Source organism: Leopardus geoffroyi, chromosome X, assembly GCF_018350155.1.
Source record: "Leopardus geoffroyi isolate Oge1 chromosome X, O.geoffroyi_Oge1_pat1.0, whole genome shotgun sequence".
NCBI lineage: Eukaryota > Metazoa > Chordata > Mammalia > Carnivora > Felidae > Leopardus > Leopardus geoffroyi.
In genome coordinates, this window is record NC_059343.1 from 110284060 (window position 1) to 110311581 (window position 27522).

At 48.2% G+C, this 27522-nt stretch overlaps 1 protein-coding gene across 4 annotated transcripts in view; it reads right to left on the reverse strand.

Annotated features, from left to right (window-relative positions):
• Positions 1–201: 201 nt before the first annotated feature.
• HS6ST2 (heparan sulfate 6-O-sulfotransferase 2) overlaps positions 202–27522 on the reverse strand; it is a 293366-nt gene continuing 266045 nt past the window's right edge. For all 4 annotated transcript variants that reach the window (XM_045472486.1, XM_045472487.1, XM_045472485.1 and 1 more), the window contains one exon: positions 202–1639. In XM_045472486.1, the coding sequence (XP_045328442.1) occupies positions 760–1639 (880 nt within the window). In that variant the 3' untranslated portion in view covers positions 202–759. The remainder of the gene's footprint in view (positions 1640–27522) is intronic.

The following is a 27522-nucleotide window of genomic DNA, read 5'->3' on the forward strand; positions in this document are numbered from 1 at the left end:
ACACTGGTATTCCATTGGGGAGAAAAGGGTTTTTGTTTACTATGAGATACACCCTGTTTAAAACCTTTAGACAGTAGAAGGTAGAAAAAGTTGAAAATTCTAAACATCTCTTAAATAACAAGATACGAATCCTGTTCTACTTGAAAAGCCAATATTTTTACATAAAACTACCCATGTTTCAGACAGAAAAATCTTCGTTTCTATTGTTTGGTAAGATTTACCATCAGTTCTTACTCCATTTAAATAGATTCCTTGGTAAAATCAGAAGAAACTAAAAGGTTTGGTGGTTAATTGTAGTTTTTTTGTTTTTTTTTTTTTCTGTTTATATTCATGCCTACCCCTGGAAACAAATGTCTGCCTCCAAGATTGAGCTTTAACAGTGTATCATGAATAATTTGGAGTCCGTTTCTTAGCCACAAGTTGAATGGCCACATTTTATGTTTTCATTTTGTCTCCGACTAATTTAAGCACTTCTTAAAATATAGAAACAGCAATTTCTGGCAAGTCTGGTTTGGTTTTTGGATTTTATAAATACTCCAACAAACCAAAAAGAGACAATTTAATTACATACTGAGAGTTGTTTTACCCACGCACAGTATAACATTTAATTGAAAGGCAACTGTAAAGGCAACATCTTAACTTGTCCTTTAACTTCCAAACTTAAGGAAGCAAGATGTGTTTGGAAACTCTCACGTTTTAAGATCTGCCATACTCCTACTGGCGCTTTGGGACAAGTGCGCAAAGGCCGTTGGGAGCCACTTAACGCCATTTCTCTACGCTGCCTATGTAGTCGTTGGTGCCATTGCTGGTGTTGCCATCACTCTGCTCTTGGCCTGCGCTCTGCTTCTGGCTTTCACGGTTCTCCTTGTGGCTCGAATTCTGACTCGAATTCTGAGTCAGGTTCTGAATCAGATTCTGAGTCACATTCTGATTGGCATTCAGATTTGGGTTCTGACTCGGATTCTGACTCGGATTCTGGCTCTGACCCTGACTCTGGAAATGGGTCTGAAGGAACCTCCCCTTCAGAAATTTGCGTTGTTCCTGACGCTTCTGCCTAGCTTCCTGATGCTCCTTCTGCCTCATAAACTGATACCTTTGCAAAAAGAGATCTTTGGCATAGCTGTACAATTCCATATCCAGAAAATTTAGTCCCTCAATCCGCTTTTGGATTTCCTCATTGATCTCAACACTAGAGGCCCTGGTGGTATTGTATTGGGTAAATGGCGAAATAAAGTTCATGTTGAAGGTTTTCTCAAACAGATACTGGGTCTTTCGCTGAAACTCAGTGAGGCCGAAGAACGCCATATGCTTCAGATTCGATTTGGCGCTTTCCAGGAGGACCTTGTTCCTCTGCTTCTCAGGCATGACAGACAGGTTGTAGCAGCCTACTAGGGTCAGGTCAGAGAGCATGCGCACTTGGCGGTTGTTGGCTAGATTATAGGGACAGTCCATGAACTCTTTTAGGGGGCAGCCAGACCAGTCATCGCCAGTGTAGCAGCTGGGCAGCTCTTCTGAGGTTGGGGGCCTCCCATCACAGACATGCAGGGATGCTTTCCACGTGGCCCCTCTCTGGACATGCCTCCACTCGCTCAAGTACCGGGACACTGGGTCTCGGAGGATGGTGATGTAGTGGAAGTTTCTACAGACAAAGCACAGAGAACAACAGTGAGAGATGCGGGTGACATAGGTGGAGTCAGGGAGATGCATGGCGGACGTGATGTTCACCGGTCAGTAAGGAAGGCAAAAAGGGCATGATGGTGATCTGGCAGCATCTGTCCCGTGCACTGTGCTGTAGACCACTGTCTGAGTCCTACTAGCCTGGCCAGGAAGCTAATTCTTTTGCCCGATTGGCTGGTACTGCAGCTAAAACAAATAGGAAAAGTTTAGGCCTAGGACATCATGCCTGTCATTCTTCACTCCCTCTGCCTGCTCCCCCTGTTTGGCTTGCCCCAATCAATGACAGAATCTTCCCAGAGACCTCATTTGCTAAGTAGGCAACCATTTTATTTCATACCCCCCACCCTTAAACCTGCATCAACTGATCGCAAAATGGACACCAGTGGAAGCAAGTGATTTTTTTAAATGTTTTATTTATTTTTCAGAGAGACAGAGAGACAGAGAGAGAGAGCACACAAGCAGGGGAGGAGCAAAGAGAGAGGGAGACACAGAATCCTAAGCAGGCTCCAGGCTCCAAGCTGTCAGCAGAGAGCCCGGCGCGGGACTTGAACCCACGAACCACGAGATCATAACCTGAGCTGAAGGGGGACTCTTAACCGACGAAGCCACTCAGGTGCCCCACAGGTGATTTTATCGAAGCGATAATGGAGTTGATAAGTGAGCTGAAATTCTAATCTTCCTTACTAAATATACGAAAGCATTCCCCCAATATCCAGTCTCAACAGGATACCTTATTAAACAATAAAACCGCATTGAAAGGGTGCCAATATGATGCTTTGATTTTGGCTGTTGTCCTAACATCATGGCTCCTTCCTTATGGAAGTGGAATGTACAGAGAGGCAGAGCAGCCCAGGGCCTCCAGAAATAAACATTGCGGTTAGTCACCGACTGAAATAGACACAGTAGCTGCCAATGGCATATATGCAGGCTACTACCTCGGTTTCAGCCGTTGCTGAAAACTTGCCCCACCCCTTGCTGCCAGCCCTCACCTCTTCCTCTGTGGCACCATAGGACATCCACCCTCAGCTAGCACGTCCACACTTAACCTTTGTTAGAACGCTTTTGATACGGAATGGTGATTCCTTGTTTGTATTTCTGCTTAAACTATGTTTTCCAGAACGGGGGCTCTGGGCTGCTCTTCTAGAACTTCCAGGGAATTGGAGGGAGAGAGCTGGGGACTGGGAAGGCCATGCCTTATCGTGGCCAAAATCTCTGGGTGATCTTCTAAGCGCCTTGCAAGTATCACAGAAAGTGTCTTTTAAGTTATTTTATATATTTTTCTGGACTAGATAAGCATGGGGGCACAGGAGAAGCATCTGGGAGTGAAAATGGAAAGAGGCCTCGACTTCCTTCACCTACCTCATTGCTTTTCCTAGGACCTGACTTTGCTAGCACCACTAAAATTCATGTCTGTGAAGTCCCACTGCTTTACGGCCAGCAGCTTTTGTTGTCCCGCAGCCTTTACTAAGAAAGGTGACTCTTCCCACGGGCTTTCTCCTTCCACCCTTTGTTCTGGCATTCATTCACTCCTTCATCCAATACATATTTACTGAGCCTTTATGCTACGCTGGAGGCAACAGCTTAGCGGCAGTCTCATTATTTGGAAAAAAACAGAAGCTTATGAAGTCCAGTGACACATTTGGATTAATCTTTGAACCAGCTTTACCAGGCACACATTACAATGGGGGCTGCTGGGTATTTCAGACCCCCATAACAGAGTCACCTTCATGCTTAGCTGACAGTCCTCCTGCCCTGACTTTTTGTACTGGTTTAAGCCTACAGTGACATCTTCTGGTAAATCCGGGAGTTAACCCCCCCGGTCCCCCCCCCCCCATGCAAGTCTGAGGCTCTTCGTCCTAAAAACACTTTCAGAACAGATAGATCCCAACCACCGGGGTTAATGTCACAACCACGGTTTTGGAAGCAGCATCCTCACATAGGAAGAGAGAGGAGGCGCCACAGAAAGGCAGACACAGACATCCAGAGTCTCTCCCTTTACGGATGTGTGTCTCCTCGTGCCCATATGAGATGAGGACAGTCCAATGTGGGAAGCCTCAGTCTCTACACTGCAGGGATCGTCGTAGCCACAGAGAAATCAGATGAGCCCACATGCACCACACACACACACACACACACACACACACACATGTGCACACACTGCCCTGGTGGTAACAGCTGTCTATGCTCAGAAGACAATAGCTCGGGAGATTCAGTGGTTTCCCAACAGCCGGCTTCTTGCAGGGAAAACAGGCCTGGGCTTCCAGACCGCGTCCCCTGGAGACACTTGGGGCTGCTTGAGAGCACGATCCCAGGGCTGAAAAGGCCGATCTGCTGAAGGGCTGGTCTCCGGGAATGGCCGGCAGCCTCCCGAGTGTGTTGGAGGTGGGAAGGCAGGTGAGGATAATACCTGGGAGCATTGGTTGGGCAAAGAATCCAGGAGGCTCATCACTCTGAGTGGAGAGCTGTCGGGGAAATACAGAGAAAGTCTCCCCACCTAGGGCACCTGAGGATGTGACAGCCCAACCCACGGGGAACGTGACTGGGGAGGCCAAGAGGCACAGAAACACGAGTGGCGGTCTTCTGCCGGTCACTTCAGTTCCAGCACCTCGCGTGGGCCTGGCGCTGGGACAGGCACCAGGGAGGCCGACAGCGCCGAGACATGGCACGTCAATATCATGTGTCGTTAATGGCTGGAGCGAGCAGAGGGCCAGAAAAACAAGAATTAGATGAGGCAAGAAGAGAGGAGTGGAGTGTGGACGCACAAAGATGAGCAGGAGCACAAACTAGCCTGTTGTGTGCGGAGGAAGTGCCCCGAGACTCCCTGGCTGGGAATCCAGCGGGGAATGGCAGGGCTTGGGATATGGACAGGTAGCCACCCACCTGGCTGCGGAAGCCCTCGGGTCTCCCGAGAAAGGATTTAGACTTCTGGAGATGCCAGAGAGGGCTTTAAAGGGGTTTAAGCAGGGGAACGACACGACGAGATCCGTGTTTTAGAAAGCTTGCCAGGCACAGAGTGTGGAGATGGAATTAGGGAAGCTAGCTGAGGTCACTGCACAAAACAAGACAAAAGAAGGAGGACACACTAGGGACATTTTTAGGGGGTAGAGTTAGCAGACCCCGGTGTCAAAATGAACGCAGGGGAGAGGAAAGGGGAGGGTTAAGGACATCCCTGGGTTTTTGACGGCCGGCCTCACGTGCCCTGGGGCATCCAACAAGAGAGCTGAATGGACAGGTACCGTGCTCCCACGGTGATGTGGCCTTAACATAAAGATGTGGCAGTGCCACCGAAAAGTACTAGTTTCAAACCGTGACAGCCTACTTAGGGATCGATTTTTTAATTCCACACGTGTGGCTTCAACGCCTCGCAGACAGCATTTAAATACCCCCGAGGTACCTCGAGGTTTCTCTTCTTTATGCTAAATATGGTTTTCAACTACTCTGGACACTGCCTCAAGTTGCCCCCGTGTCCGCTTGTTTCTTCTGAATATGTTCCACTTGATCGGAATGCGCCCTCCAGGCACAGTCTGACGAGTGACACATCGGGACAGTCTGTCGCCTCCCTCATTCTCCACACCACGTCTTCTAATGTCGCCTCGCCGCCGACACACAGTCAACTGAACTCTTTCATTTGTTGTTACACATACACCATTTTGAAATCCAATCTGCTGTATCCTGGACCTTGATCCTGGCCTTTACTTGTGGCCCTGTTTAATTTCTTCTTGTTCGAGTGGGTCTAAGCCTGTCAAAACACATCTGGATTCTGATCATACCCCCAATATCTTCACCCTATCTCCTTATTCCTTTTGGCAATGCCTGTATGCAGACATGGGTCAAAACAGGACAAGACACAGGCGACAGCAGATCTGTGGTAGCTGCTGGAAATCTCCCTCCACGTGGACGTTAACTGGAAGGGTGCCGCTGAACGGACCAATTTAATTTTAAATGACTGAGCCATTTAAAATGGCTCAGCCCCAGGAAAATCACACTCAGCCTGTTTCGGTTAGTGGTAATGGGACAGAAATATCTTGCGACGAAATGTGTCACTTAATTAAGATGAACAGGTATCACATCTTTAAATTGGAGTCAGGACTTCCCCTCGGTTGCCCAGGTGAATTTATATTTTAATTTTTTTTTCAACGTTTATTTATTTTTGGGACAGAGAGAGACAGAGCATGAACGGGGGAGGGGCAGAGAGAGAGGGAGACACAGAATCGGAAACAGGCTCCAGGCTCTGAGCCATCAGCCCAGAGCCTGACGCGGGGCTCGAACTCGCGGACCGAGAGATCGTGACCTGGCTGAAGTCGGACGCTCAACCGACTGCGCCACCCAGGCGCCCCTCCCAGGTGAATTTAATAACCACTCTTTGGTACGTCCGTGTGCCCGTGATGCCGTACAGAACAGGCAGAACAACATGAAAGGTTTGCCACCCTCTATGAGTCTAGGCCAGCTCTTTGCTGTCATTGCTAAGCAGTGGTGGAAACAACAGCGACCAGCAAAGCGTGAAACCTGGGGGCCACCCCAGACTCTCCTGTCTTGCTCACCACCATCATGGGAACATTCCCCAAGTCCTGCTGATTCCAGCTCGTGGGAACATTCAAGTCCATCCTTTCTCCCGCTGCCTGGGCTCAGGCCCTTATCATTTCTCTACTGGGTCACTGCAGCAGGGTCCTGGCCCACCTCCCTGCCTCTGGTCTCACGCCTAGCCCACCCCCCGCCCATGTGGCACACGTCTGACCTGTCATTCCCTAAGACCTCTTAATCCCTGACACCTAACACGTCAGATCCAAGCTCCTCCCACACAGCCTCGTGGGGGCTGGCAGCCACCTTTCTTTCTCTCCAGCCCTATTTCTATCAAGCTCCCTCTACACAAGCCTCTCTCAACCATCAGTGATTTGGCATCCCCCCCCTCCCCCCCCGAGTCTGGCACATTTGGCAATCTCTGGAGACACTCTGGTTGTTGCAGCTTTTGGGGGGGCATGTGCTACTGGCATCTAGTGGATTGAGTCTAGGGATCCTGCTACACCTCCTACAGTGCAGACAAAAAGTTACCCAGTTCCCAATGTCGGTAGCTGAAAAATCCTGCTCTTTTCTGTATGCTCCAGGTATGGAAAAGTAGTTTCGTTTTCCAAATCGGTCCCAGGCAATGACCCGACAGGCCCCTTTCCTTTGGGGATGGAAGGCCCACTCTTTTGAATGGCCTGTGTATTTTTTTTTTAAGTTTATGTATTTACTTTTGAGAGGGAGAGAGCGAGAGAGAGAGAGAGAGAGCAAGCACACGGAAGTGGGGGAGGGGCAGAGAAAGAGGGAGAGGGAGAGAATCCAAAGCAGGCTCTGCACCGTCAGCACAGAGCCCGATGCAGGGCTCGAACCCACAAACTGCCACATCATGACCTGAGCTGAAGTTGGGACGCTTAACCCACTGAGTCACCCAGGTGCCCCTGGCCTGTGTATTGTTTAAGTTACCCGGAAAACGCCTTCGAAACTCCACTGTAGGGGCGCCTGGGTGGCTTGGTCGGTTAAGCAGCCGACTTCAGCTCAGGTCATGATCTCGCAGTCTGTGAGTTCGAGCCCCGTGTCAGGCTCTGTGCTGACAGCTCGGAGCCTGGAGCCTGTTTCCGATTCTGTGTCTCCCTCTCTCTCTGCTCCTCCCCTGTTCATGCTCTGTCTCTCTCTGTCTCAAAAATAAATAAACGTTAAAAAAATTAAAAAAAAAAAAAAAACTCAACTGTAAGCTTGCTTCCTCCGTGAAACCTTCCTCAACCTTCCTGGGCAGAGTGAACTGCCCCGGTATTCCTCTGTTCCAGCTGTGCCCGCTGTAGCATTTATCCGTACGTGCTGGGATCGTCCAGTAATTGGTCTGCTTCCCCCGCTGCACTGTGAGCTCTGGGAGAGCAGGGGTTGGGTATCATTCATCAGTGTAAGCTCCTCTGGGTCCGGCACAATGTTTAACATAAAAGAAGTGTTTAATAAAGGATTGTCGAATGGATGCAGCAGAAGCAGCAGAGCTTAGGATGAGCTAATAGGAAAGGCATCTTTTTCTTTGATAAGGAAAAGCCACTAGATGTCAGTATTAAATAACAGATATACCACTTTGTACCTGTGACGGAACATGTTAAGGCCATCCAGTTACATTTAGCCGTTGTCCCTGACTTTGTGTGCCGCAGACCAATGTTACAGAAAGCTGGAAAGTTAAAGGATGTTAAAAGTAAGTAAGTGGATAGAGACGGGTACCATTTTTTCATTTTTATTTGAACAGATTACCCTGCAATAAGGGCCTGATTCTAAGTCACAGAATCCTAGACTTGGCCAGAGCAAGAAGAAACGTTTGAGATGCCAAATCATCTCAGTCACACACTTCACTTTAGAGGTGGGGAAATCGAGGCCTTGAGAGCAGCAGGATTTGCCCACAGGACACAAGTTGCTGACAGGCCTTGGGAATCAGTGCAACCGCAAGTATTCCTGGGCTGAAGGCCGATATTCTTAGCAGATCAGTTTCCCCGATGGCACGATAAACCAGGCCCGAGATAACCCTCACGAGGAGGAGATGTTTGCTGCTGAGAGAGGGCACTTCTTATACCAACTGCACAGCCGGGAGCTGGGGGGCGCTTGGGCCTGCTGCTTACACATCAACACCCATCTAGACCATGAATCGGATATTGTTATTCTCATGGTGAGGATGAAGAAACTAAGAGAGAGGTGATTTGCCCCGGTGTCACGTAGCAAGTCAATCAGGGGTGCTCAGACCGAGCCCATTTCTCTCCAGAACCTGGGGTCTTCCCATCCTCGAGCTGGGACCCAAACCCAGGGCTTCCGCTTCTGTCAACAAACTGACGTTGTGGCTCCAGAACCAGCAGCATCAGCACCACTTAGGATCTTGTGAGAAATGCACATTCTTGAACCCTGAATGCAGAAACTCAGGGGCTGGGACCTGGCAGTCTCGGTCTTTTTTTTTTTTTTTTTTTTTTTAAGTTTATTTATTTATTTTGAGAGAGAGACAGAGACAGAGAGTGAGCAAGCGGGGGAGGGGCAGAGAGAGAGAGGGAGAGAGAGAATCCCAAGCAGGCTCGGCACTCTCAGTGCCGAGCCTGACACGGGGCTTGAACCCACAAACTGTGAGAGCATTGTCTGGGCCAAATCCAAGAGTCAGACACTTAACTGACTGAGTCACCCAGGGGTCCCATGGCAGTGTGTGTCTTAAGAAGCCCTCCAGGAAATTCTGGGGCACAAGCACGCCTGAGTCCGTGATCCACTATGTTAGGCATGTGTCTTCAGAGATTTCAAGTCCGAGATCCCAGGGGCTGCCCAGAGTATGGGCAAGCCAAGCGGGTGCCCAAGAGCAAGCCTGAGACCCTCGCTGCACTCTGTGGACAAGCCTAAAGGATGCCCATTTCTGTCCTGGGAAATCCCACGGAACTCTGCCTGAGCAAAGCTATGAGGCTCATGCCGTGAACATCTGTTTCCCTTTTAGGCCTCTGGTTCATGAACGAGGGTCTTCTTGCACCACTCAACGGAAAAATAAATATCAAATCTATTTCTCTTATGGAAGAAGGCCAACAAAGCTGTACAAGTTAAGGTCACAGGAGTGATCAATAAAAAGTTAATTTAAGAAAGGAAACAAATTCTTAGCCCAAATCAATAGGAGTGGACGTTTTATTATACCTGTAGCTTAATTTCATACTTTTTTTTTTTTTTTAAGTTCAGCCTTTGCACATCATGTTCCTGGAGTAATGACGAGTGGTAGCACAATGCGAGCCGTGGTTGGTGGCCCTCAGTACACTGTGCAAACAGTAGGAGTTATATATGACAATGAGTCATCAAAGTTGAAGGTCTGATCTCCTTCCTCGGTTAATGATGCTGAAACCAACCACATGGATCCTCCTACTGCATGTAAATGGCTCGGTCAAAGCGAGGGGAATGGCGTTCAGACAAAACAACATTAATATGTGAGCACAGAGTAAATCAAAGTGGAGTTAATTGAATCAAAGGCACATAAGCCTCTGACGGGATTGGATCCCTCAAGACCTGGACTTGACACTTTAACTGCTTTTCTTGGGCGATTCATGCTGGCAGTCCCCAAAGAGGAGTTCCATAAACGCTGTGATCAGCAGTGGCCATGAAAAAAGTGGGATTTCAAGAGGGGAGTACTTTGAACTATGTGGACGCTCGTTTAAATGTGTCATTTCTGGTACGTTTGTCGAGACCCTCCTGTGGCTCAGTCGTCATGATTTTATCTGATTTTCTTCCCGACACTAGGGAGACCTAAGTGATCTGGACACTGAACGTCTGCCTTTGCCCTTCAAATTGAAGCTGTGGGCTCATGACAAGGCCAGACCCTCCTGGACAACCCGTGGCAGGGAGGGAGCAAGACCCCCTTAGGAGCCCACTGATGGCTAAGACGACCACATCTTCCGCTGCTTCTTTGTTTTTTTTTGTTTTTTTTAATTTTTTTTTTCCAACGTTTTTATTTATTTTTTTGGGGGGACAGAGAGAGACAGAGCATGAACGGGGGAGGGGCAGAGAGAGAGGGAGACACAGAATCGGAAACAGGCTCCAGGCTCTGAGCCATCAGCCCAAAGCCTGACGCGGGGCTCGAACTCACAGACCGCGAGATCGTGACCTGGCTGAAGTCGGACGCTTAACTGACTGCGCCACCCAGGCGCCCCTTCCGCTGCTTCTTTGAATGGATTGAGTAGAGTCCTCAGCACCTGCTGGGTGTAATACCAACTTGGAAGAAATGGAAGGTCTCACCCACCAATCTACTCAGTTCGCTTGCACAGGATTTCTTGTTTATTCTTCACACACCACCCAAAGGAGCAGGTCTATGTATGTAAAGGAATAGCTTAATTAACACCTCTATTAAATGATCTCTTTCCTTTGGCTAACTGAAGCCTCTTTTTAACATGTCTTCCTTGTGTTTAGTATTATTTTTTTTTTTTTTTGGTAAATCTCTTTTTTTTCCCCGCTCCCATGTTTCCTGCCTTCCAGAAGGGTCAGCCTGGTGAGGGGAGCTGGCCCGGTTTAGCCGAGCAGGACCTTCTGCCCTGTGGCCCCAGGCTAGGGCCAGGTCTTCAGCCATGTGTGTCTGTTGTGAGGGCACGCTCGCCCGAGCACGAATGGGACTTTTGTTAAACAGAAGGATGTTTTGCTAAGCCGTTCTTCTCCTCTTCCTTTCACAAAGCAGCAAGACGATGTTTTCTGCTTTGTTGAAAAGGAAGAAAAGAAGATTTCTAATGTCTGTAAATTCAAACCCAACGTGAAATTCTTCGCGCGGTAAGTCCTGGTGATATTTACTCCTTTTTAAGAGAAACCTAGCTCTCTTCCTTCCCAAAGCCCAGTAGGCTCCCAAGTACATAAATCTAAGGACTTCTGCAAATAGTGAGAAAAATGAGTTCTTTAACAAGATGTGAAATTCCGGGTTTTATGACCCGTGGTTACCAGCCTTCACCCAGCGTCCACTCAATTGCGCGGCGGCATGAGAAGCTCTGCAGCTTACACTGCGCCCTGAAATGTTTTGCATTCTGAAGTTATTTTGTGAGTCTCGGCTCATTAATACTCAGTGTGTTGCTGAGGTGCCAAGAAGTTTCAGAGAAAAACTCGTTCAGCGTGTCACGCCCCGTGAAGGGTTGTGTGCTGCCCACGACACGTGGAGGCCGGTTCTGCCACTGATTAACAAGCTCACGCGTCCTGCCTTCCCTGCCCGCCTGCTACTTCTCAGCTCCCTGAGTGTTTCTAAGTGGCATCCCTGTGTCAACTGTCATGGCCTGAGGGCCGCCATCCCAGGCAGCCGGCAAGAGGGGTCGGCTCTCTTCCTTCCTTCAGAAGGATGGGCAGAGGTGAGCCAGGGCAAGCGTCAACCCCTGGACGACAGGAGGAGGCTGGGGAAATGTCTAAATGCGCCACTGAGACCGGCATGGTTATTGTCGTGCACCTCAGAGAGAGAGAGAGAGACACCTTCGGTATCTCTTGTCCTCAGGCTCTATTGTTCCTGACCTGCTTTTTTTTTTTGCTGGGAAGCACGTCCACTACAAAGCACAGGTCCGAGGTCTCAACCAGGAAGTCATAAAAATGGTACCATCATGAGGCGCCTGGGTGGCTCAGTCGGTTGCGCGTCTGACCTCAGCTCAGGTCATGATCTCGCGGTCCGTGAGTTCGAGCCCCGTGTCAGGCTCTGTGCTGACGGCTCGGAGCCTGGAGCCTGCTTCGGATTCTGTGTCTCCCTCTCTCTCTCTCCCCCTCTGCTGCTCATGCTCTGTCTCTGTCTCAAAAATAAATCAACATTAAAAAAATATATAAGAAAACATGGTACCATCATGACATTCAATTCAGGAACAGGCACGCACAAGTTGGCGATACGGTGTTCTTTTAGCCCCGGAGGTGGGGAGCTTGGCCTTGCACTGCAAGGCATATGCTTACTTGAGCCACAGGGAGTGTACCATCTCTGGGTGACTGAGAAGTTGCCACAAGGGAAGCTGTGAGAGCAGTAGCAAGGAAGCCATATGTATACGGGCTTCTGCTCCCAAAGAACTTAACATGTAGTTGGGGAGACAGAAGCACTATTCAGTGCGGGGGGCGGGGGGGGGGGGGGAGAAGGGCAGAACACAGCGAGGCGCTAATTGTGTCATACGGAGCCTAGGTGCAAAATGAGTCAGAGAGGACAGTTTATCGTACCTGATAGTCATCAAGGAAGGCTTTGTGTAGGAGGAGGCGGAGGAGGAGAAAGCTGAGCCCTAAGGGAGCGAAAGAATTTAAGCAGGTGTGATGTGTGGAGGACTGGAGACGTTCTGATACTAATAAGTGCTCTGACTCAAAGGGGGCCCGCAGTGTGCCAGGCCCTACGCTAGATGATTTCTCGCGGCACCCCACCACACGGGTGCCGACGCCTTCCTTCACCGTGGGCACAGTTTGTGAAATGCTGAAGAGGGTCTGTCCATTGTAGCCACCTGTGACTGCCGAGCCTCTTGAAACGTGGCTAGCCCAAAAGAAGTAGCACTTTTAGTGTTTTCAAGCAGACTAAAGATTACCAGGACTGAGGGCCAGAGAAAATATCCCAGTAATGAATTGGTATTTATAGTGATTGCATTGTGGAAATGATCTATTTTTGATACATTGGGTCAATTAGGATATATATTACATTTAATTTCACTGTATCTTTTCACTTTCAACGTGGCTACTAGAAGGTTTAACAGGACAAATGGGACTGACATTGTATTTCTGCTGGACAGTGTTACTCTATCCACAGCCAGACTGTCTGGGTTCAAATTCAAATTCAAATTCAAATTCAAATTCAAATTCCGGCTCTGCAATTAGTAGCTGTGTGGGCCTGGGCATATAACTTAACCTCTCTGTGCTCCCCTATTTCTCATGCATAGCCTGAGGGAAAACTCTAGGGTCTGAATGAAGATGAAAATGAGGATGTCTAGCTAGCTATCTAGCTAGCGATCAAGTTGTTACTATTATTATCGTTGTTGCTGTTAGTATACAGGTAAGGGTATTCAGCTAAAAGATGTTATTTAACTATATAGAAATCACACAGCTAGTTAGTGACTGTCTGGCAGGTCTGTGTGACTCCTGAGCCCAAACTCTTTTTTTTTTTTTTCTTTTTTAGAGAGAGAGAGAGAATGGGAGAGAGAGAGAGAGAGAGAGAGAGGGAGAGATCATGTCGGGGTGGGGGCAGGGGAAGAGAGAAAAGAGGGAATCCCAGCTAGGCTTCACACCCAGCACAGAGCCCAATGTGGGGCTTGATCTCACAACCATGAGATCATGACCCGAACTGAAATCAAGAGACACACGCGTAACCGACTGAGCCATCCAGGCATCCCCTGAGCCCAAACTCTTGCCCACTGCCCTGGTTGATGCCCTCTTTGGTCTCTGCATCCTGCCTGCCAGCGCGGTCCGAGTGTCCCGCCTGTGGGCTCTCCCTGGCTTTGACAACCTCACTCGGGCCCGGGCACTGAGCTCAGCCTCCAGAGGCACAGGCAAGGGCACAACTGACCCGGCCAGAGCAGGAAGCGTAGAGTAGGAGGTAGTCGAATATGCCAGGATGGGAAAGGAGGTGCTGATTTCGTGGGGCCTGTGGGCCCACGACTGCGCCTTAGGGAGGGAGCTGGGTGCATGAGAAGTGGGGGCCGGGGCTGCAGCTGGTGACCTTTCTACCGCCAGCTCCCTCGCCATTCCCATATTGTGAGAAATCCAGACACACGTTGCATCGTTTCTTTAGGGGCCTCCACGAGGACAAGGAGTCAAGTAACGGGGCTTTTTCACCGGGTAGACGGCCACTAAATATCATTTAGGGTCATTCTGAGCAGGCTGTAACCGGCTGCACTCGTTCGCCTGTGCCTGCCGTACACGTGCTGTCTGGGAGGCAGGCACCTCGAGTGTGCTTTGGAGAGATCGTTAGAGGAAAACTAGTCAAGATAAATGGCTGCTCTCAGCATTGTGCTATTTTCCAGAACAGCACAGGGGGAAGGTTTCCCCCTAAATGAAAGCTGCCCTTCTTGAGCCCCGGGTTGATTTTAATGAGCTCTAATATTGTTTTAAGGTGCCGAGAGAGATGAAGTACAAACCCTCGCTTTTGGGGGGGGGGGAGCAAATCTCCTTAACCATTTCAACTGTAAAGAATCGGAGCCATTCAGAATTTCCAGGACTGGCAGGGACGTGCCTCCCTTCCCCTGGGAGAGTTTTTTTCTGCAGGTACTCAGGCTGCAAAAGGCACAATTATTGTGGAAATAAGTGTTCTCTACAGTACCAGGCATGGCCTTGTTTCTTTATAATGATAACATTGGGAATGGAAAAATAACTCACCAACCCCAACCCCCCAACCTCTCTACCTGACAAAGAATCTGATGTGACTTTGGAGTGGCTCCAGGAAGGGGTAACGAAGACACCAAGATCCTGCCTGAGTGGAAGGAGTTATTTTGAAGGAAATAGTTTGTTAGGTTGGTGCCTGTCATGGGTTTGTTTTCCGTGGTGGCGGCAAGAGACTTTGGACCGCTAGCTGTATTTCTGCCTTCAGGAAAAAAGAGAATGTACCCTGGGGGGCCAGGGGACCAAGTGCCCTCCACACCGCTCCCCAGCTCCTGCAGGTTACAAGTGAGTATCACACTGGAACGTCTTGGGTCCTAGAGCAAGATATTTTTGTACCCATCCACAATGTGACGGAGTGGGAAAACTTAAAAGCTCGTGAAACCAAACAGCTGTATATGTTGTCATATAGGAGTCATGGTCCCAGTTTGGCTGGTAAAAGTGTCAACGTCCCCCAATTTTTGACAGAGTAGAAGCTCTGTTTTTGTTTTTGTTTTTTCTTAAATGGCACTTCGCAAGCGCCATCTCGTGCAAAATGGGGACCTATTTTTCTGAGAAGGAGTCAGGCCATCTTCTAGTCACGGTGGGAAGTTCACCGAGCAGGGAGCCTGAGTCCTCGGTCCCTGCCTCCACGTATAGGCTGAGCTCTGTGCTGCCCTCCACATGGGCGAGGGCCACGTCCCACGTGTGTAAACCAGCCCACCTGCTGAGAGGCAAAGCCCCTGTAAAGGGAGCCACTGGAAGTCACGCACAGATGGAGGCAACAGACCCATATCTGGCACAGAATAGCAGGGCTTGGCAGGCCTCTCGGACAGGTCGCTTGGTCCAACTGTTTTACCATCGGGAACACCCAGGCCCAGAGATAAATGATACGGGCTCGTCTGGGGTCACCCGGCCGGTCTGTGGCAGAGTCGCGATCCAAAACCACGTGTCCGACTCCTTCCCCAGCTTTCAACATACCATGCTCAAGGTGACTGACAAACAGGAATCAGCTTCAGGAAAAGGCAGGCCCTCTGGCAGACGCTCAGTTACTTTCTACTGCAAGGTCTGAAAGCCACAAAAAAGGACTCAAAGTCAATGCTCAGACTAAGAGAGATGTCTGACTCGGGTTTGCCAACTTAAGGCAAATTCTTGAGGGTGGTACCACCCTCGGACCCTTCCGTTAATCATTCACTCTGTAGACGTGACAGTGGGGAGTCAGAGTCACTTACACATTGCATGAGTCACGTACACAGCTTTCCCTCCGGGTTTGGCTTTTCTCTCCGGCATTGAGGTTAACTCTCTGAGATAGTGACTCACAGGAAGTTGGATTTAAGGCCACAGATGATTGCTCTAAATGATATTCCCCTTCCCATAGTGATTTTTTAGAAAGGTCATCTGAAGAGAATCACGGGTATCACTGAAAGCAGGAAGGAAGGAGGGGGGGCTGGTTAATAACAATCGGAAGTTTCAGGTGACATGATGAATGGCTCACCGTTCTGATATTTTTAGTTCCTCACACAATCCCTTTAGGCATACGGGACAAAAACCAGAACTACCGTTTTCCAGATGAGGAACTTGAACTTCAAAGGAAGTGACTTCCTAGTCAACAGTGGGTCTACGACCAGAACCCAGGTCTCCGAACTCCCAATTTGGTGTTTTCTTCACGCTTCTCTGCTGCCCGTTAAGCCCCCAGTGGATACCTGAACGGTCCATTTCTCTTGTGTTCTCTTTTCAGCCAGGCTGTGTATTCCGCGCAGGTCAATCCTAGCTGGCATCTCTCGTCTGTCTCAGCACTGGGCCCAGCACCTTATGGGAACACGGGCTGGTGGGGCCAATTATGGAAGGTCTACCGTGAAGCCTCGGAATTGGCCAGGATGCTCCTTTTTGCCCTCTCCTATGTGCAGCTCCTCAGGCCCCAGTGTCGGCCTTCCCCAGCTGGGAGAGACTGTCACACACACACACACACACACACACACACACACACACGAAGCCACTGAAGCGTAGACAAGGCCCCTTCCCCTCAAACACTTCCCTGCCGAACCCTGAAATCTCACTTTTGCTTTCGTCCCACTTTTGTCCTTCTCCATCCCCCGTCCTGCACCTCCCCTTCCTCTAGCCTTTCCCTGCCAGACCCTCTCTGCTTCGACTGCTCAAAATCTTAGATCCAGAAAGAAAGTGCTTAGAGAAGCTCCTTCTCATCAAGGCGTCTGCCCCTTGGCATCAACCGGAAGATGTCCATTTTAGAGAGGCATCCCGAGGAGCCATGCCATGTCCTCTCTAGCAGGGCTAGCGCTAAGGGGAGGGAGGCCCTCCTGAAACCCCATCTGGTAAGGTGACTGGCCACCGGGTGCAGGGGAAAGTCACGATCAGGATGCCTGATCCTTTCTGTTCGAAGAAAACACAGGTATTTGAAATGAGGCCATTTGGGGGGGGGGGGGGCACCTGGGTGGCTCAGTCACTGAAGCGACCGGCTCTTGGTTTTGGCTCAGGTCATGATCTCACGGCTCGTGGGTTCGATCCCCACGTCAGGCTCCGTGCTGACGGTGGAGAGCCTGCTTGGGATTCTCTCTCCCTCTGTCTCTGCCCCTCCTCCTGCTCGATCTCTCTCTCTTTCTCTCTCAAAATACATAAATAAGCTTAAAAACATGAGGCCATTTGGCGACAGTTTTGATCAAACTTCTTCTCCTTTTCGGAGTCATGAATCAGTCAGGAACACACCAAGTTAGAACAAGATTTGATTTCCCTAAAGCTATTTTTGAAATCCTGTTGTTCCCCTACCCCAGCCCTTTCCATTTAACGTTTCACGAGTCACGGTGTTACGAGGAATGTGTGGGCCAGAACACATCGACCTTCACCTTCTGCATGCTGGGAAGAATGTGTTGACAGTTGAAACATGGGCAGATACCTCTTGGAGACGCGAGTGTTGCCGCATCTTCAGTGTAAAAGCATAGTTGAGGCCACAAGTGAGTCACCTTTGAGGTTCTCAAATAATGTGAAATATTTCTATTTCTCAGCTCATTTTCAAGGATTAAAGAGCTATTATGCCAAACCGTTTTGAAGGCATAACACCCTCTTTGTCCTCTTCTAAAAAAGTTCTCCTCGACAAAGATTTTTTAACAAGGCACATTTTCTCCTTCTCTCGTTAGAGCCCCGCAGCAGGCCAGCCCATTGCACAGATGCAGATATTAGTGCGCAGAGGTGAAAGGTCACCCAGCCGGTAAGTGATCAAGTTACATATGTCTGAAACTCCCGTCTAGACATCCAGACTCGTTTTGTTACCCTGTGCCACTCTGCTCATTTATTCGAGAGTGAAAGGAATGTTGCCTTCTGCAACATCCTACCAGGCGTGCAACCGGGGCCAGCCTCGAGGGGTGGCAAGATTTTCAGGGGTGCTGGGGAGCACACCCTCTCCTTCTCACAGTTGGCCAGGAAACCACAATGTACAGTTCACTCCTTTGGCTTAAGGATCTGCCCTCTCTGTGTGTGGCGGGGAGCAGGGGCTAAGGCTAGAGGGTCATAAGCCATTAAGGTATTTAGCAGTCATTTAGGTGGGGCAGGGTTCGATAATCAGGTCCTGCATCGAGAAGGCGGGAGGGCTGTGCAGAGCACGTATAGAGACAGGCACCGAGCTCTGAGGAAGGAGAAGGAGGCTAAGAACAAAAACTGAGGACACCAAGGGCAAACTTGGCTGCCTTATAATTTTGCTGGGGCTGAGGACCTGTCAGGAATTGCTGGTTTAAGAGTAAATGGGAAGCAAAAATAGAAAGGGTAAAGCACAGGCTTTGCAGAGAAAATTAGCAGACTGCTTTTCAGTTGAATAATGTCCACGCTTTACGGCTAAGTTACTGGTCCAGTCGTATCTTCCATCGTATCGCCGCCCCCTCCCGCACCCTGACCCCACACTCGACACACCAAAGTCCTGTCCCTGTGCCTCACGCTGTTGCCTATGCTGCCCCCACCAGGCACCCCCATCACCTGTCCTCGCTCCCTGTCTCTTCAGATAGCGCTGGAGGGCTGTCTTCTCCAGGCTTCCTTCCTCCTGATGCCCACAGCCGACGCGGCCATGCTTTCCTCTGACCCTCCTACAAGGGTTACGTGGACTCTCCGGGGACCCTGTTCATCTGACGTTGTAAGGTAAGGTATTCCTGTCTAAGTGTTCTCTTCCCTCCAAGGCTGTGGGCACCGCGGGAAGAGGGCAGGGCTAGGTCTTGAGAAACAGCCAGCCATTGATAAATGTCTTGTAGTTAAGAGCTCCGTCTCTGGAGTCAGAGAGTTCTGGAAGCCAGCCCCAGATTATATAACCTCGTGCAAATCACTTAAGCACTCTAAGTCTGGGTTTCCTCATCTGTAAGCACCCATTTCACAGTGTTGTGATTTCTCAGCGAGATGTTCCATGCAGAGTGCTTAGCACTGCACGGGACACCTGGGTATGCATCCCACAATTACTTGATCTTAATATTATTTTTCTCTTACTGAAATGTGCAATCCTCTTCGGCTCCCTTTACCAATAACCCCACAGAGCCGTTATCCCAGAAGCAAAGGGAGTCACGTTAGGAGGGTTTGTTAAATGGCACGACGCACACTGTATTTACTGTGACATCTACCCCATCAAGATGCAGGCAAAGACACTAACTGGTTTCAACTTGAAGCCGATATTTCTGTGGCCCACACGCTGAATGCCACTGAAGCCTCCGTCCCCTGAGCAGTGGTTTGTAGAGACGGAATAGCGGCAGTTTTTCATTTTCCAGAGTCCACTCACCCTTCCAAGAATCTCAATGCCTCATTGATTCATAATACAGTGCATAAAGATTTCATTTTTCCTGCCCACAGTGATACATTATGGAGGCAATCTGTTTTGCCACTGAAAAGTTTGCTTAGTAGAAAAATTTGGAGTTTTGACATTCAGGAAATTACAGTCATCTGTAAAACACAATTGATATGCCAAGGCTAACATTTTCATTGCACTTACAGAGCCAGAATAACTATGATAAAATATGTGTTACCCCACACACATTCTGAGATCTTTTAAGGAAACATTCGTTCCTTCTGAGAACCCCTCCCGAGGCTCCAGGACCGTAATGGCTGTGCCAGTTAGCTGTTTGCCATTCACAAGGAAACCTCCATTGACCAGACCAAGTCTCTGGTTCTAAGACAAACCAATGGCCCGAGCCTTCTGATTTCGTCTCGGGTTGGAGGCTGGAGCTGTGTTTTTGCGTGCCACCAAGTTAAAGACATGAGAAAGAATCGAGAAAAATGAGGTAAAAAAAAAAAAAACAATCCACCTCCTTTGTGGAACCATCAGCCAGCCACAAAAGGCAGAGGCAAATAATAGGCAGAGCTACAAGTTGAAGACTTACAATAGAGAAATCCAAGCGTCCTATACCTGCTTACATTTTAAATTTGCTCTCCATATTTTTGCGCGAAAGCATTTCTTTGTTCCTTTCTAGGTACGCTTTTCAGTGTTAAATGGCCTAGGAAGACCAAGTCTCTGGAGCTATCCACCTTTAAAAACTAATTGCAGGGGCGCCTGGGTGGCTCAGTCGGTTAAGCGTCCGACTTCGGCTCAGGTCATGATCTCGCAGTTCATGAGTTCAAGCCCCACGTCGGGCTCTGTGCTGACAGCTCCGAGCCTGGAACCTGCTTCAGATTCTGTGTCTCCCTCTCTCTCTCTGCCCCTCCCCTGTTCATGCTCTGTCTCTGTCTCAAAAATAAAAAATAAACAGTAAAAAAACTTTTTTTTAATAAATAAAAATAAAAAAACTGATTGCATTTATCATTCTGAAATCAAATGTTGGAATCAACTGAGCTGAGGGGCGTGGATGATCTTTACCACCATAGTGAGGGAGCTGTCCATCCAGAGTCAGGTTTGGCTAGGTTACGGACAGTTTCTGGTTGGTCCTTATCTATTGAGACCCAGGAGCAGTACACATTCAAACTGTGTGGTTCTGGGGGGGAAGGGGACAGGTGCCACTGCCCTTGATATTGGGAATGGCTTAGAGCGGTTCCCTAGCCAAGCTTGGGTCAGTTTCTTTAGGTGTTCAGAAAAACATTTTGCACAAAAGGTGTAAGTCGGACCCATGGATCGAGCTCCCATACTCAATTACAGCAAGGGCACACTGACCCTTTACTCTGTAGCAGGCACGAGTCTAAGCAATTAACATGTGGTACTTCATTTAACTATTATCACCACTTATGAGGCAGATGATAGTAATACCACCCTCTTTCTATGGATGAAGAAACTGAGGCACAGAAAAGTTGGGCAACTCTCCCAAAGGTAGTGAGAGGTAGAGCTGGGATTCAAACCTCAAACACAAGGCTATAGAATGCCTTATGCAGGTGGTTGTTGTGTTTTTGTTTTTGTTTTTCGAGAGGCCCTCTCTTTCTGGTCAGACATGTGGCCTGGATTCTTCGTGTGTCCCCATACCTGCGGTAGGAAGGCTTTCTTGTCCTCTTGAAGCTCTCGGCAAAACTTGTTTTTAATATTTACAAAGCCCTCTCTTCTTGTCCCCACCCCCGCCTGAAGCTTCCTGCACCTAACTTCTTATCTTCATTCATTTCCTAACAGTGGTTGAACAGATGCTAGAGGGGCAAGGCTAAGGTCAAGGGTGGGGGGAGGCAGAGAGATGGGTGCCAAAGACAGTTTGGCAAAGAGCCTGCCTACCCCCCCAGGCTTAACCTTTACGGGTACCCATATTCGGGGTTCCTGGGTCCCATTGCTCCCCTCTAGGCCTTATTTAAGCTGATCAGCCAACTGACTGAGGGAGATTGAGAGATAGGGGAGCAAATGGAACGCCTCAGAAAAACAGAATCAGGGAAGTAGAAGTCTTGAGAGGTAGAGAAGATGGAGGGGAAGAAAGGGAAGCCAAGGGGCAGTAAGGACAAGAAAGGATAAAGGGAGAGCAAAAAGCACAGAGGGGGGACACCATAGAATAAAAAGGAAGAGGTGACGTCAGGGGTGTCAGGGATGAAGGGCTGTCAGAGGTGATGTCTCCTATCCTCTCACAGCCGTCCCTCCCCATTCGGGCGCCACCGACAGTCTGTTACGTTGCATGGGGCTCCATCCAAATGACCTTGCTCTTTCCCTTCTCCGAGCCCCAAGTGCACTCAGAGTCAGCACATGACTTTTTCCCCTGAATTTTTACACATGTGATTTTTTGGAGGGTCTGGAACTAGGCTGTATGCTCTTTAGGGTTTGGGGCCCGCTCTTACAGCACGGTTTCTGTCTCCAAATCTCTATCATGGCAGGAAATCCTCTGTGCGTTAAGGTAACTGACATATTAAGCTTCCTACAATCACTAGCTCATATTTATTAGCAGGAGCTTTATTAGAAGGTAAATAAATATCCTTCCAGGTATGGGATACACAGGGAAATTTTCCACGGGAGAAAGGGCACTGTTTGGAGACTGCAGATACTGAGGGGGGGACCCCAAAGATACCCAGGGAAGAACAGAGTAAGTGCCCCAACACCGCACTCACCTAATGATTCCCCCAAGGTTTCCCTGTTGTATAAATCAAGAGATCCCAGATATATTCATGTCCTTATATAATAATTCTTGTCTGTTTATGTGATACACACACACTCAACTGTAAGCAACAGTGCTTCAATACTCCTAGGCATGAGTAAGAAAGCCTTTTGGAAGTCACTTCAAATTCTTTTTGGAAGTAGGCGGCACAGGGGAAAAAAAAGTGGCTCAAGAATAGAAAGCCTTTACCCCTTTGTTTATCTTCATGATGTCTTACAAATTGATTTAGAGGGCTCTATTACTCTGTGACTCACACATTTGGCTTGCAGAAGGTTTTGAAATCCAGAATCCATAAAAGGGACCTAACATATTGTGAACAAATTGCAGGGGCGCTCCCACCCAGAGGGCTCCCAGTGATCGCTGCCAGACTTGCCTGCCTGCCGATCCCACCCAAAGACTCGAGGGTGCTGCTAGGGCTATTCAAGTGCCCTCTTCCTCCAGAGTGAGACAAGTGACTGTCACCCCCAAGGGGCTATTTTCAGATAAGACTCTCCAAGCCTCTGTGGGTTGCTGAGAGCGGGAAGGCTTTGGAGGACAGGCGGAAGACAGGCATCCATAGTGCCCTGATCCCGGTGAATTAGTGGAGCTTGTCTTTTCGGTGCCTCTTGCTCCAAACCCACAAGAAGTGTGCCCATTTCTCTTGCAGCCATCGGTCTTCAGGACCTCAAGAAAGCAAGACCTTTGGAGGGCTCTCTTAGGCACAAGCCAGGGGGCTGCTCCAACGCGCCTCCCCTAGGAGCTCCCAAGCTATTCCTTCCATCCCAGCCCCCTCCACAGAGTCTCCAGCTTCATAGATTCAATCCCTTACGCACTTAGCAATTTTCTTCATTCGGGTCCCTAGATAGTTTCTTTCACACCTCCCCTCATTGTTCTGTTTCCTCCATCTCCTGGGTGATCGATGACCCAATAGGCATTTACATTCACAAAGCAATTGCATTTACATAAGATAACTCTTATCTACAGCCCAAGGAGGCACAAGTAAAATACATATATAATAGAGAGAACGCCTATTCATCACCCACATTTACAGTGCCTTCGAACAGGATAGACTGTTCTAGGAACTGGTGTATGAGGGGAGAGAGCCCTGTAAAATTTATCACTAATGGTAATCAATGAGTTCCAACTAATGCACTCCACGCCTCAAGGTGAAAATATACCCCAAGTATGGGGAAAACATATTTGCTCCTTAAGTTTGCTGAGTTTCATTTGAGCTTTCATTGATTTCATTTAATACAGGATTATATAATCAGAAAGTCAGTAGCAACTGAAAATACCAAGCCTAGTCTTCACCCATCAAGGCATTTTGGTAATATCTAGTAATGGCAGGAGACTCTCATTTAATTGAATTGGAGATGCGACATGTATTAGCTTACAGAAACTTAATCAGTGTGATCAAATTAAAACGGGCCACTCAGACATACCATCCTGATTAAGGCACTTGCAAACACTCCACAATTATCAGAGATTTGTGGTGTTAATGATTTAAACTCGGGTTTTTTTTTTTTCTTCCTCTGGGGATTCGGTCTTGGAAGTTTTTTTTTTTTTTTTTTTTTTTTACTAGACAATTGGAAAACTCCATCCTTTATTTTGAAAAATGTTGTAATAGTATTATTGACATTAATTCTCAAAGAATGCAGAGTAGAAAATAGCATGCGTTGGTGATTTTTTTTCTTTTAACATTCATTGCTTTCTCTTTGGGATTAGGATCATTAATCTCCAAGCTTTAGCTCTGAGGAGTGGTAATGAAGTTTGGCAATGGTGAAGTGACCATTTTTAAATGTATTAGGAGAAAACTCCACTTTTCTGCTTTGTGCAAAGTGGCTCTGGGTTTCCCTGAAAGAGGTTTGCTTATGGCCCTATTTGAAAACCACTTTGGTGGAACTGGCCTGTTGTCCTGGGTAGAAGACTACAGAATTAGGCCATTCCGTTTAAATGTGTTCTTAATAGACCATTATAAACACTAGCTTGGGAGATGTGAATTACTCCCCCCCCCCCACTTTAAAACTCATCTTCCCAGGTCACCACCCTTAAAATGCTGTGGTAGTGAATTACCTGGGAAGGATCTCTTGTTTCCATTATTTGTGTGGATAGTGGTGATGGGGAGTTGCCCAGCTATTTGTTTCTACTTTAGTCAGCAAAACCAGTCCCTTCATTGAACAGCACAGAAAATGGAGCTTCAGAGGGTGATTTTTTTCAAGGTGGCAGAGTCAGTGAGGATCAGATCTGAGGCTAGACCCCCAGTCTTTCCACCCTCTGTGTTTTATTCTCCACTGCTGCTTGTCAAATCTACCTCAGTCTCGATTAGGACAAATTCCAAGTCATTGGAATCTGCCTGAAAAAGAGGATATACTATTCACTAAGAGACTCAGTTAAGGAACTTAAGGACTACTGTGCGGTGAGGGGGAGAGGAAGATCAAGAGGAGGAAGGGGATCACGTGCTGAGATGGGGGGTTGGGATCTGACTTCCAACAGGCCTGGCAGTATCTGCTATGGCTAGATGGTTAGAAACGAGATGGTTCTGACATTGACCACAGGCACCATCAGGCACAATTTCCCAGACACTAGGTTTGGAAAGTCAGGGACCAGTAGTGGGTTAAAATAAAGCGGCTTGTGGGGTTAAGGGCATCCCGGAAGTGGTTCCTGAGCCTGTCTGTAATATCATGGGCTCGGGGGTGGGGGATGTGCAACGAGCCCTATGCTCAGTTTAGTACCCAAATCCCCAACACAACTTGTCTTTGTTTAAAATAAGCCCTATGATCTTTAAGGTTCAAGGAGAAGAATTTATTTTTTATCTATTCATTTAAAACACTAGGCTAGGGTGCCTGGGTGCCTCAGTTGGTTAAGTGTCCGACTCTTGGTTTTGGCTCAGGTCATGATCTCATGGTGATGCTTGGGACTCTCTCTCTCTCTCTGTCTCCTTCTGCCCCTCCCCCACTCATGCGCACTCTGTCTCTCTCAAAATAAATAAAATTTAAAGAAGTTTAAAAACCGGGCTCAGTCATTTTAACACTTTCACATCTTGAGTTACAGTGCATTCCCTTTCTCCTCTTGCAATTCCATGAAACAGATGAACAGGTGGTCTTTCCTGGGGCGTGTTGAAGACACTTTATTCCATTTACTAGGAACACTTTACAGAAGTGTCTCATAGCAACGCATATACTGAGAGCCCATGATGTACTCTGGGATGTTCTATGGAAGATAAACGAATTACCCCCACTCTTCCTGAGGGAGACACAGGGATAAGTTAGCAGGAGAGATCGGCCAACAGGGAAAGTTAACAATAAGAATGAGGGCTGCTATTTTCAGAACTTTCTCTTTCATTGCCCAGCATCCACAGTGCTCCAGCCACGTGTCCAGTTGCACCTTCCTTGAATAGTATACCACTTCGTTCCTTGGATTCTACTTATCTGTGTACGTGAGCATCTTCTCTACTAGAAAATAAAGCGCTTAAAAGCAGTAACTGAATTTGTGCCTCTTCCAGTCCCACCCTCTCCCCTCCTCTCACGTGTACCTCTCTACTCCCACCCTACCCCTGCGTCTGGAACTGTGCCCATCACATACCAGGCATACAATAAACATTTGCTGACTGACTTAATGAACACATATTAGTGCCTGGTTAAATGCTAAATGGATACAGTTCAAGAAAAGGGAAGGATGCTCTCGGGGCTGCATCAGGAGAGGCAAAAAGGAAGGAGTGGCAGATTAATTGTGTTTTGCAAGATGAGGCATAACAATAATGTCATTTAATGAGCAGCAATATGGGCCAGAAGATTTGCATAAGTGACCTCACTGAATCTCTAGTAGGGGGGTGGGGTCCAATTATTACCCCCATTTTCCCGATGAGGAAACAGGCTTGAAGAAATTAAGTAACTTGTCCAAGGTGCGAGAGCTCAGATATAAACCCATATCTATCTAATTCAAAAGACGGAGCTCTTGCCAATAAACTAGGATTTAGACAGGTGGAGTTGAAGGACAGAGGTCACTGGAGATTGACACAATAGTATAAACTAAAGGAGACCAGGATAACTTGAGGGGAGGGTTGGGCTGATGGTGACACAGTACGGTGGTGATAGGGTTGAACTGGTCAGTGAACGTAAGGCACCAGAGAGAGAGTTTAAAAATTATAACAAAGTTGTGTATAGGATTATATAAAATACGTACAATGAAGAAACATCAGGAAACCCATGGGCCTTCTAATGGCATTCAAATGAACGACACAGACTTTGGCCTGAACATCCCGCCTGACTATTTTTCAGAGACAGGATGCCTTACGCAACTAAAATAATTTTCTCCCCAAGCTAACGGTCCTCTCTTTTTCAACAGGTTTCATTATGCCTAGCACAGAGGCCAGTTTAAGGAAATGGGGTGGACATAGTGTGTGTTCATTTAGTCTCCAGAGCAAGAGCCACTGGGGGAACCTCACTCAAAACCTGCACACTATTTTCCATCGGAGTATTTCAGGTTCGGCCTGGGTTTGGGCTGCAGTCTCAGGGGACAGGCACCTGTCAGCCTGGTTCCTTTTCATCTGTTCAGAGCAATTTGGACACACGGGGGAAAAGATTTCTTTTTTTTCTTTACTTCTCTTTCTTCTCCCCCATCCCCTTCCTCCTTCTCTTCCTCTTCCTCTTCTTTTTTAAGAGCTTGGAGAATTGAGAAAGGGGGCTGGCAGACTGCCCAACAGTCAGAGCTGCCCTGCCTGTCCTTGGGGAGCCGGGCCGTGGTGGCTAAAGGCTGCTGCTCTCCGACGCTACGCACCCTGAGTATTCTCCGGCGGACTTTATATCAGTGCTTATCAAACTCATTCTGAGCAGGGCTCTATACAATGCAATCCGGTCAGACCTCAATATATATAACAGATTACAATGGAGTCACTCAGAAAGAGGTGGAGAGGAGGCCTGGAGTCCCCTTATTTACCACGTTAGGCTCCCCATTACCCCCACTTTCATCAGACTCTGAGGTCTTTCTTCAGAGCATAGACGGAAACACCACTGGTCTACACAGAGGATGGGCACGGTAAGTACACTGCAATGGCTCTATGAGTGCGCGTAGCTTCTTTAGACCTCTGTTAGCCTTTGTTTCATCCGTTAGAAGCCAAAATAGGAATGCCAGGCAGGCAGGTTCTCCCCCAGGAGGCATTTGCAGGACGGGAAGTCGGGTGCTCCTGTGTCAGCACATGCCTTATAGGCATTGTGGGCATTTGGAAACAAATGATACCACCGACTTCCATATCACAAGAAAGAAGAAAAAATAAACAGCCATCCATAATACCGTGCATTTCCTTCTTGCCAGCAGGTGGGTGAAAGAGACCCAGACACTCAGGTAAAGGAACCCACAGTCTCCAAACGTAACATGTGCACAAAGACAAAGCTGGATATGTCTAAGTAGTCCCTAAAATAGAAATGCTAAAGGAGAGTGGAGAAATGACTATTAGGGGGGGACCACTGCAAACCTGGGGTAAAGGGGGTAAACTTTCTCAGGGGAAGACATGAACCTGTCCACTTGCCTTATGTGGAGTCATACTTTTTCTCCAAATTCCTGA